General features: G+C 37.7%; 1 protein-coding gene across 3 annotated transcripts in view; it reads left to right on the forward strand.

Moving 5' to 3' along the window:
• The window catches only part of cdkal1 (CDK5 regulatory subunit associated protein 1-like 1), a 196,181-nt gene extending 186,333 nt beyond the window's left edge, over positions 1-9,848 (forward strand). For all 3 annotated transcript variants that reach the window (XM_015042782.1, XM_015042780.1, XM_015042781.1), the window contains exons 13-14: positions 5,174-5,257; positions 9,594-9,848. In XM_015042782.1, coding sequence (XP_014898268.1) covers positions 5,174-5,257; positions 9,594-9,833 — 324 coding nt within the window. In that variant the 3' untranslated portion in view covers positions 9,834-9,848. The remainder of the gene's footprint in view (positions 1-5,173; positions 5,258-9,593) is intronic.
• Positions 9,849-12,441: the final 2,593 nt, after the last annotated feature.

The following is a 12,441-nucleotide window of genomic DNA, read 5'->3' on the forward strand; positions in this document are numbered from 1 at the left end:
ACTTAATCACAGTCTGGACAATCCATCAAAATCAAGAACAATCTTCTGATACAAACTGTTTAGTCAATTTCATTCAATTAGTTTTTGTTTTTGGGTGGAGCTCCTTGTATTTATTCAAGTCTAATTCTCTACATTCCACAATGTGTTGTTGATTGTTCAGAGGGCTTTAATGTATAATTGCCTTCTGAGTTGCAATTCAATCAACATAATCAAGGATATTCTTCAATCCCAGCTCACTGTTTCTCACCGCTCACTGTGGTGAGGATTAGATATTACTAATTCCAGAGGATCTGCACATCAGTCATGCTTAGCTCTTCTTCCTCCAATGCATTTCTAATCATGTATAAAGCTTGTAAGCAATTCATAAAAAAACTTTTAAAAGTCACAGTCATTAATGCTCAGCACATCGTACTAAAACTATAACAAGAAAAATGGTCAGTTGAAGAACTGAGTTTTGAATCTGTTAAAAGCAGGGGTGAAAGAGAACTCAGACTGTGGCCAGGAAGCCGGAGAACCAGAGAATAAAGGAAGGAAGTGATTGTTGATTTCAGGAGGAACAGGATCAAATCAAACCCCATTTCCATCATGGGAGAAGAAGTGGAGATGGTTAAAGAATATAAACACTTTAGTGTTCATTTGGACAACAGTCTGGACCGAGACGCAACAGTGAAGCATCAGTGGACAGCTCCGCACCTCTCTTCACTCGAGTGTCCAAGACATACGGCCACAGATCCGATGAAACAATGACGAAGTCGATCATCATGTATCATCGTGGAAATCGTATCATCATGTCCTGGTGCCAAGTGCACATATGGAGACCCTTATGCCTGAACATGGTGTTCGTTATAGACATTCTGTGACGAGCTCAGAAGTCCAACAACAAAACACCACTCTCGTTCAGATCGGGGGGGCAGTTCATCGCAACCACGCCCCTACAGATCTCACTGTCATTACCCACATGAGCATTGAAGCCCCCAGTAGAACAAGGGAGTCCCTAGGAGGGGCACTCTCCAGTACCCCCTCTAAGGACTGCAAGAAGGGTGGGTAATCTGAACTGTTGTTCGGCCCGTAAGCACAGTCAGAACCCGTCCCCCCGACCTGTAGGGTGGCTACCCTACCCTCTCTTTCACCAGGGTAAACCCCAACGTACAAGCGCTGAGATGTATACTTGTATATACTCTTTTGTCGTAGAACCACCAAGAATTTAAAACTACTTTCATCCCTGGTTAAAAGGGGACTTTTGTGTAATTATTTATAGAAATTCATTCTAAACTTTAAAATGTGTTGGAGTGTAAGCAGAATGAGCTCACCCAGTCAGTGAAACAAACGGTAAATCATATCCATACCAATGAACATAATGTCATGTCACAGAGATCAGTATCCGTGGGAGTCGTATGGAGTAGGTCATAGGTCGTACATCTCCAAGTTATGTATAGTCAATTTGCTGGGAGTTGAGAGTTTTTGTCTATAGTTTAGTTGTCATGCAATTTATCAGGCTGCCAAAAAGAAGACACAAGATTGCATTCAGTGATAAGAAAAGGAGAAGAGCACAAAGCAAACTTCGAACTAGAGAGAATTGGTCATATCACACCAAATTAAAATTGAAAAATAACATTTTTAATATTTTTTTATTCAGGTTCATTTCTGACTTGGTTCAGGAAGATGTCTGTTCAAAGTGGTGCTTTAGTTTAAAATTATTGTAGAGGATGCTATGGTGTGTACAGCACTCTATCTACACAAGCAAATCCAACAACCCTCTCTTGCATTGTCTCTTACTGTTGATGACATTTTCTGTCCCACAGTAAGGCTGAAACTTATTGTGGAGTTACTGAAACCTCCCACAAATAACAGGAAATGTCAATGATTGTTACCAGCACAGACATGATTTGCATGTCGGTGAGTGTTGACCATCTTTAATCCAAAGACTATTGTGACATTAGAACACATGTGCCATTGCTGCTGTTCTATAAATCATTAAAGAAATGAGAAGGGAGGAACTGATGAGAGAAACGTTTAAAAAATGAAAGAGGTTTGAACAGAGGAAACACCCAGAAAAAATCATCACATGGAGGCAAAAGGATAAATCTGGAAAGAGAGAAGAAAAGAGCAAGGATTATGGGTGTCTGCAAAAATGGAAAAACCCTGGGCTATATGTCAGAACCGTGACTTCTAAGGCTTTGACATATTGCCAAGGAAATGATCAGTCAGCACAGTTTTAGAGTACGGGGTTCATCACTGGCAGACTTTAAATGCAAATACTTCCTGCTAAGCCTACAGGACACTCTGTTCCCAACATTTTCAAGTGTGAGCTTTAGATATTTATAACCCAGGTGGTTTTGCACTGCAGCAGTATTTTCTAAATTGCTGGATTGGGTTTAAACTTTGCTTTTGTGGTGCCTTTGACATGAGAAGAACATTTACATGTTTCTTGTACTTGGATATTAATAATGTGCCTCTCGACAACGTATATTATACTGTGTGTATTTGCATTTTTAAAGTGAATGTTAATAGGCATTATGTAATGCTAAATGTCTTTTTATCACAATTGCACTCTACTAAATCATTTTTTTCCTTCCAGTTTGGCTCTTAGTTTGCTCTTTTAAAAAAACAATACCTCTTTGATTCTGTTTTCACATTTCAATAATTTCTTTTTAACAAATTTTCAATTTACATATACAAAAAGAATAAGAGTTTGCTATTATGCACTGCTCTTTCCCTGCAGCCTCTCTGCTGTGGTGGGGGTAGGAAAGCAAATAACTAGACATTTCTTACAAAGCTTTTGAAAAGGGAATCAATTCTTCACTTGAGCAAATCCAACAACCTTTAGATAAGACATTAGAAGCAGATGTAAGCAACAGTTTGAGTGTAGAGATATACTTGCAGTATATTTTTCACTGCATTTTATCTAACACAGTGGAAGATTGTATGGAGTTAAGCGACATTAGCTATTTTCGTTCATATTTAAAATGAAAGCTGCAGTATGTAACTTTTAAAAATGATTTTTGTACATATTTCTTAAAAGGACAGTGTTGTGTAAAATCAACTTTTTTGAACTTTACATCATGTTATGTTATTTCCTCATCAAAAACGTACCTGGAGTGTTCCCTTGATTCTTTTCCTGCATTAATTCCTTTAATGTCCTTTAAATTAGCTATGCAAAGCACTTGTGTGGACCGAGCACAGCCTTGCTCCTCCTTGGAGCTGTAGTTTCCAAGCCTCCAAGCTTACGCCTCAGACCCTTCAGACTAGCCAGCAGCAATTAGCAAACACCTGGTGGAACTGCGCATCTGCTGAGCTCCTTATAGAAGCTATTTCTCAGTAGAATGCTGGTTAAAAACGTTCAAGTGTTAGTAGAGGAGCCACATTATGATGACTTCCTGATGGAGCAGGAATTTTTAGAGACAGAGGCCCTATTTCAATGTGGTAAATTATGACTACATTTCTTTTAAGTCATATTTAATATGTATAGCATTTTTATGGCAACTGAAGCTAACACAGAGACTTGACTGAGCTATAAAATGGCACTTTGTGGCAGTAAAACATATAATATTGCCCCTTTAAAACTTTCACTGTCGTGACAGCTTAACATGAGAAAGCTAATCCGTGAAACAATTCAGCTCCTCTGCCTCCTCCCTGTAATCCTACTCCATTGCGTTTGCATTACAGCTGTGTTAATGGTGGAAAAACGACTTTTGCCATCATTTATGGTTTTGCTAACTAGCTGCACATTCATTGAAGGCTCTGTTGTGGGGAAGGAGCTGCAGTGTAACAAAGAGCCAGGGGGAGGGTCTGAGCAGCACATACATGAGCGGGTTTGACAATGCTAAGACCCTCCTCCTGACTCTGATTGGTTGTTGCTGGCCAAAAAGTGTACTTACGTAGGTTGCAGTAGAAATGCAGAAATGAGACAGAGGAGCTTGATATTTTCACAGATTGTTGGTATCACGGTGACGAGACACAGTGATAGTCTTAACAAATATGTAAATAACACATTTTAATCTGCAGCAACTTTAAACATTTCATATCCCATTTCTTTGTATTTACAGTGTTTTGATGTAGATAAAGCAAGGTTGTACATTATGAATAAACACTTTCTTTTGAATTCATTAGCATTCAGCGTGACAATGGAGTTTGGATAAAGATCAGAAGTATTACATTTACATTTTACTTTTTTTAATTTGGATTAATAATTTTGAAAAGAAACCTTTACTTAACTCAACACTTAGTTGGTTTATTAGAGTTTGCAGTTCTTTCAGTGGAGCTCTTTTCATCTTCATCTCTTCCTCATTCCTTAGAGTCAACAACATTCTTTAACAGAAAATGTGCTTTTATTATTATGTCCAATATTAAATAGCTAGATCGAGAGGCCTTGTAGTATTTGATTTTCTGATTTTCCGAATAGTCTGTATTCTGTACACGTTTGAATTGTAACCTTTTATAGACTTCTTTAATTCAGCTTCTTTCTTTACTTATTTTTTTTTGCAAGGACTTGTGTTGAATAGTTCTTACTGTCATCTCTGCAAAGCACTAAAATGAAGTGGCTTAGAAACCTTGAAATTGTAATTAAAAGGTGAACCTCAGCAACATAAAACTTGAAAAAAGAAATGTGTAAGAGCAAAGCTTTTATTGCCTTTGCAATCTTTGTTAATAGAGGCATGACTGAAGAAGTCTGCTTCTGTCAAATAAACCTGAGGACAATTCACAGCTTTATGCATTGCCTGTGGGACACAACTGTTAACACCTTGGTACAGCTGTAGTTTGTAATCGGACATTCAGAAATATAGATCTGTTTTACATGGTTTAGTTACCTTGTGAATGTGTCAAACAAAAATGCTTTTGTCAAACCACTTTTTACTGAAACCAATTTGATCTTGAGCACATAATTGTTTATTTGAATTAAATAAATATAAGAATAAAATGATTTTGGTTTACTTATGCAGGTTGCATCCCTCCTCATGCTTACTGAGAAAGGTACCGCCAACTCTACATGAGCCTGAACATAATCAAATGGATGTGCAGATGGATAAAATGCTAGAAATAAAAATGCCCATTCTTAAAATTGCTAGAATGGGCTGTTAAGTTAATATTCACCCCTTCACCTTCAGGTAGTCATGGCTCTAGACTGTTTTTGGTAACAAAATAAAATCTATTTTTTGTCTTTGTGTATTTGTAGGTAGGAGAGAGGCAATTTGTGCTGGTGACAGAGGAGTCTTTTGATGCCCAGTACTACGTTTCCCACAACAAGTTCTATGAACAGGTAAGGAGGCGAATAATTGTGGAGATCAACTTTACTTTTGTAGTCTCAAAAAGCCTTCAAGACTTTCAAATAGCCTAATGGATCAAACGGTATGAATTTACATTTATAGACAAAATTTTTTTTTTTTTTTTTTTTTTTTTGTTTTTTTCAAAGTAATATAAGGTACACAGTTTCTTTCCAACAGCAATAATTGATGAGAAATCACTTTATCCATTCTTGTCATCTTTTTCTCCTGGTTTGAATTGACAGCATAGAAACACACTGTTTTATTCCCCCCACTTGAGGCTTTAGTGTAAACTACAATCCTCTGAACTGTTCCTGTTTATATTAGCAAAAGCTAGTATAAATACACTTGCATTGATGAGGTTCAAGCGGCTAGCATTCATCGACGCACAGAAACCATAATGCTGAAGTGAGCCAGGAAAGAAAATGGATAAAAAAATATAGCCATTTTTGTGTGATGCTCTTTATTTTTATGTGTGAGTGAGTCTGTTGACATTGACATTAGATGAATCACAAAAAAAAAATTACTACTGTACACACAGCTATTGCTGCTCACATTGTACAGTAAAATGAACTAAACACATTTGAGTTACAGTTTTTGTCTCTTGGTTATGGAATTTAACCAACTCTTTCTCATTTTTCACACATAGCAAATTATATCCGAGGCTTTGCTTTGGCTGTCACATGTAGCACTCACAGCAGGTGTTGGAGGCTTAGCTTATATTCACCAAAGTAGGTTAGCTATAATATCGGACATACTCCTCACAAATACACACCAACACACCCTACGGTGTTCATGAGAGAATTTGGCAGCTGATAACAGCAATACTTTTTTTTTTCTTCCTTTTTACTGTACTAACATTAAGGTCACCCCTAAAGACATACACATTTCATGCACACATGACACACACACGCACTGCAGTTGCAAGGCTTCAAAGACCTGCAGTCAACCTGTGAAAAATTCACTTTAAAACATCTTCAAATAAATCAATTTCCTCCTGCTTTAACCATCATCAGAAACATGTTTGAAGTTATGTTTTTTATTAGCAGAGGGGGCATGGGACGGTAATAATTTTTTTCCTCCCTTCTACTTCCCTCCCCTTTCCTCCTCCTGCTTTGCACCTCCTTCTGCAGGCTATAAACCTAAGTTACAAGTGTTACTCGGTTCATACGTGTTGTTGGAGTGCACACGCTGGAGTCATCCAAGTGTGCATTTCCAGGCATATGTGTTGGTTGAAAGGAGATGTTGTTTGATGTTTTATTCTCAAAGCCCTCTTGTACTCTTAAATTACACTTTTACTTAAAAAAGTAACAGCTTTGTGAAAGACTATGAACCAGCATGTCACTGAATGTGTTCTCCTGAAGAATATGCCTGTACCCACAGGACACAAGGAGTTCTAGTTGTAGGAATGCTATAAAGCCTTCACACTGTAGTGATTCTCTCGCTCTTTCAACATTGTCTGTACGCGTTTTTGCATTTACTGCAACTATTCAAATATCAACACATTTAGCTCTTTTTAGAACATGCTGGCTGAGCCTTCTGCTTCTTTTTTCTTATAACTTTATTACTGTTTAAAATATTAACCAAAATAACATTTCCTGGAAATGAATTGCATAGGTCTTCACATCATTCAAAGACCTTTTTGTTATTTGAAGCCACTTTGCTTTCCCACATTTTTTAACTTGAAGGTGAGGAGTGGGGTCACAAAACATTGGCTGGAATTTGGACTGCATTTTCTCAGAATTGGGAAAATCCTACTTGCATCTCATCGTACCGTAATACAAAAACCAGCCGAGATTTTCCACGAGGTTAAAGATGGATAATTACTTATAACAATTTGAGTCAGCTTTGTTTCAAAGGCTATTTTATATGTCCCAAAGGGAAATGAAATGTTTTCTACTGAAGCCATCCAAGACTCCCCAGAGGTCCATTATAGATGTTGATTGCTGTAGGCAGGAATGATCTCCTGTAGCACTCTGTATTTCAACGGTTGATGGAATCCTCTGTACGCTCTGTTGTTCCGTTACAGTCTTGAGAAGAGGATGCTCAAGATTGTCCATTATGTTCTTTATTTTATTAAGCATCCTGCTTTGCACAGTCCTCTTGAGTGCCTCATCAGCAGTCCCCAGAACAAAAGTATCTTATGTTTTTTTAAGGTTCTGAAGCTGCTACCCCAACGGAAGAAGACTTTTCACAGCAAAGTTTTAAAAGATATGCTCCATCTTGCTGCAAGCACTGGAATATCTAAACTGTTATCTAAAAGAGTGATCTTCGCTGTCCTTTTTTTGCATACAGGTTCCTTGTCACTTCTCCTGTGTGTCACAGTTATACTCACACCCTGCTCTAATAGTACCAGCTGTGCTCTTCCACCACATCTATTCAAATGATGTAAATATTGTAATTTCCATCATTTGAACAGCTGACCTATGTACAATATTCACTCTACAGTTTCACAGGAATCCAGATTTTCTTGTTCATGAACAAGCAAGCTTATTTTGCTTTTATAAATGTTGTTCAAAATGAATTTGATCTTAAGGGTGAAATGATTGGTGTTGGATAGAATACTGGATCAAGTGTGAGAGAGATGAGAGGGTTAAGTGGTCAGAGTAAAGAAAGGGCCAAAGGGGAGGTTCACAGGTGAACTATCATTAGAGGAAACCGTGTGCAAAGGTAGGGCAAGGTGTGAGTATGATTAAGTAGCAAGGTTTTACTTTACACAATCAGATTACATGTGTGTAACAATTAAATTAGGTAGGTCATTTAACCCCTCGTGTGTGCTCATGTGTTTGCAGTTCAATGAGGAAGTAGGAGTTGGGGGTTTTAATGAAATTGGACATGCTCTTTCATCATTTAATCACCGTGTTATGGTCCAGGAATGACCCGCGCCCACCTGCACACACAGACGTACACATTCTCACAGCTGTCCAGCCCACCACCCTGCTGTTCCACCTCTCTACACACAGGCTGCTTGCTGCCTACTTGCATGCACACGCACACTTCCTCACAGAGGTCAGAGTGCTGAGCAGCAGGTGTTTAGATTGGACAGGTCTGCGGCCGGCTGCGTGTCCATTTGGCCTGCGCTCCCTCACCTATCATATTCCGCCAGGCGGATAAAGGGCGACAGATTAACGGGGAGGCAGGCGCAGTCCTGCCAGCACACCAGTGACCATCTCCCCACCAGTTCATATGCTATTATCTTCCCAGTCAGTGACTTAGCCCAGGAGAATTGTGTAATGGTTAGACAGGCCGCCAGATGATCTGAGTCAGCATGTTGCCACCCTGCTGATGTGAGACACTAAATTCCCAGTTAGTTCAAGACTGCCAATTCTGGCCTCCGAAAAAGAACAACGCAATATTTTATGAATAGATATTATCTTTAAAGCATTATAAATACTAACACATAAAGGAAGCGCTTGGGATGGTGTTGATTTTTATTACCTTTATTTAAAGTATTTTATGAAAACTGCTGTTGATGAGCGCTGAAGTGAAGACTTTTTTTTTTTTTTTTACTTTGGGCATAAATTTAGTTTTGTTTACAAGAAATAAAGAGCTAAAACTGAAGTGATGAATATATTTCTCTGAAGTTTTCACAGCTGCAGTTTTAAATCCTTTCAGTAATCACACAACACAAACCATCCAATTAGTGTTCACAAAGAAAGATTTTCTCTGAAAACAAAACAGTAAATCGTGCTATAATCATCTATTATACATCATTCCAAACTTGTCAGATCTGCGGTTTAAAAAGTGTTTTGAACAGGAAGGGATTTTCATACCATTTTTTATTCACAGGGATAAGTCATTAAGAACAAATTTCAATTCACAGGCAGGCATAATTATAATTCTTTGTTTTCTCTTCCCTCCTGCTGTGATCAGCCAAGGTTTATAGTTGCCATGGTGAAATAATAGGACAAACTCAAATCCCTCTGGTTTATCATGCAGCTGTTGCCGTACTTTTTGACCTTGAGGACTTGCATAAATGGCACAGAACACAGTTTCTTCTTAGGAAGCCGGTGACAAAACTAAATAATAATGTGAAGAAAACAGCTTTGAGCAGCAGTTAATTGAAAATGTAATTGACAGATATGAACGAACATGCAGAGTGTGGATCACTGTGAAAATTGTGTTTATGCAGGGGCTGCTGTTTGGGGGTAAATTAGAAAGGCTGGATTGATCCAAAATCTGTGACTAAATGACTCATTACAAAATATTCCTGAAATATCTTGCTTTTAAGCATTTCCTGAGTTTGATATTATTGAGAATTTTTTTTTTTTTTTTTCTAAACTTGTGGTGGGTTGAATTTTTTTTTTAATGGCGGCTGTCTCTTATTTGCAGGTGCTGGTACCGAAAAGGGCCGATTTCAAAGGAAAGATGATTGAAGTAGACATCTACGAAGCAGGGAAGCACTTTATGAAGGCGCGACCAGTAGAAGACAGCAAGCCTTTCACTCCCTCTATTGCAGAGCCTCTTCAGAAAGGAGAAGTGTCTGGTCTGTTGCAGGTACGCGCCAGGATCCACACACAGATCCATATATTTAAAATGCCTCCTTCCCAAGTACTTGCTACAACACAATAAAATAATGTCACACAAGAGCATACTTGAAAACCTAAAAAGATTTTATTCATGAAGTGGTCGGCCGTACTCAGTTGTTGGAGAGGTTGTCATTCAATTTGAAAGATCAATAGTTGGAATCTTCCCCTCTATATAGCCGCTTCTTCATTGTCGAGCCTCACTCTAGCCGGTTCATGTCTGGTTCGATCCAAGCCCAGTTTGAAGCGTCTCCATTACGGTGTGTTCCTCACTAATGGAGGCGTGAATGTGGGTGGGTCGTGAGCGCGCAGCAGCAGTGGTCAACGCACCGATGATGTTTGCAGCGACACTCGTTAACAGAGAACCTTGAGCTTGTGGTTTTGATGGGCTCAAGCAAACTCAGATATTTTATTTTATCCAGTCAAAAAGAAATTACACCAATAACCACCAATATGAACTTTATTGGAAAAAAAAGTACAAAGAATATAATATGCAACACACCAGACTTTCAGGGTGTGAAAGAATTTCTAGGGTTTCACACCGGCTGGTGCAAAACTAAGTACGTACAACAGTTTCTTTGGTCTTTAGCGAACAAATAAGGTGTGAATACATGTGTCCTTACTTTAAATCTGCCTTCACCTGTGAAGTTTGTGAGGGAGCACCAGTGTATCATCCATGAGATAAGTAATTTTAGATAAGCTGTTACTGGCCAAACTGTTCGCCATCTGCCTTTCACCTCACACACACAGCAGCACAAAAAACCATGTTAATGTATCTGTTTCCCTGCATGTTATTTTTCACTCTGACTAGCTGTAGCTTATAGCTTAGGACATGGAGCCACTGAGCAGAATATGATACACTTTCTAATTTCACACTCCATCAGCCTTTACTTCCAGACAGAGAGGGAGGGGGAGAAAGGTACAGACATGAGAGGGAGAGGGGGCATGGATGATGAGGAAAGCAAGCAGAGAAAAGAATGGATCATAGAGAATGAAAATAAATAGAAAAGGCAAAAGGGAAGGCAACGTATCAAACCAAGCAATGTGTCACTCAGCATTAAAAAGTTCAGCAATGGAGACTAAAGCTAGTTCAGACTGTCCAACACACACTCACTCATATTTACATCAACTCTGTCTCTTGTGCTCACATTCCTTCTACAAACCGCCCATCCCTGATGTTAATACAATAACCTCTTTTTTTTATACATTCATCGCACTGTTTTAGTTTTGGTTTCTGTTTTCTCTTAAATGTTCTATTATTTTAATTGATAAAGAAATGGATCTGTAGTTATTGTTTGTGATATGCTTGGTTTAGCATGTAAAAACACAGAAACTACAAAACCTAATGAAATTGGATTTTAGCTTAAAATATGAGCTCATGAAAAGTATCCAAATGAGAAAAGTCTTAAAAAGACCAAATAGTAAACCCAGGTTAATTCAGAAACTAGGGTCAGGGTAGGGATAGGTTTGTTTTCATTCCCTGATATGTCCTAACTCGTAAAAATATATTGATTCTTGCCTATGCTTTCCGCAGTACGAGTGTTATAGTCAGCTAGATTTATTAGTTTTTCTCCAAAGATGCTATGACTGATCTCTAATTCATGATTCTTATGACCTCCATTGGCTGTTGTTAATGGTTGTGCAATAAGTGACCTAATGATGTGGAAACATAGCAGTATCTGCAAGCTGCTCACACTATTGTCAAGCATCCTAGCAAAAGTAATATTTCTCACAGCAGCACGAACACAGCCTCTGCAGAATTATCAGGACATAAATAAAACTTTTATGATAATTTTGTTTTGTTTTTTTACACATTGTAATTTCCAGCTGAATCTTTTGTTTTATGACAAGTGTTTAAGATGCAGTGATAAAGATTATGTGCCCACTTTTCTTTGTTGCTTTGAAAACATTTGTGGGGAGCCTATACCAGTTTCAATCTATCCAGATTTGTCTTTAGGAGCAATAACAATCTATGAATATTTTCTCACCTTACTAAAATTAGCAGTCATTTAATAACTGTACAAGGAGTAGAGCGACGTCACACAGTATTAATGACAGTTTCTCTGCAAATCGGAACTTCAATTCAGTTCAGTTCAGTCTTACAATACGTCATCTCAATTTTTTTTAAGTTTTTTATGCTGTTTGCACCATCTCATATTGAATTAGTGTGGCTTGCATTATTAATTTTCTTTTAGTTATATCGTAGATGTTTTTTTTGTTTTTGTTTTTTGGCTCTGTATACCTTGTGGTTTTGTTGTTTCATTTATTAATTCTATTTGTGTGTTTTATCTATCTATCTATCTATCTATCTATCTATCTATCTATCTATCTATCTATCTATCTATCTATCTATCTATCTATCTATCTATCTATCTATCTATCTATCATGTATACCAATGTGCTTGAAATATCTGACATTGTGTGGATTCTGTGAGGAGTGTCAATTCTTACCTTAACTAAGATGTAAATGATTGACAGTGTTTATTAAAAGATCCCTGCTACTGCTACCTCAATGGTTCTAATACTTTGAATCCAGTACACAAACTTCAGTTTTGTTGTACAATTGTTTTTGCCAACCTTTTTTTTTTTTTTTTTTTTTTTTCCCCTTGTTTTTTTTTTATTTTTTGCAATCTTTTACCTTTTTTTTGTTTTTT

Source organism: Poecilia latipinna, unplaced genomic scaffold (assembly GCF_001443285.1).
Source record: "Poecilia latipinna isolate Pla-1442-1.1 unplaced genomic scaffold, P_latipinna-1.0 Scaffold601, whole genome shotgun sequence".
Taxonomy (NCBI): domain Eukaryota; kingdom Metazoa; phylum Chordata; class Actinopteri; order Cyprinodontiformes; family Poeciliidae; genus Poecilia; species Poecilia latipinna.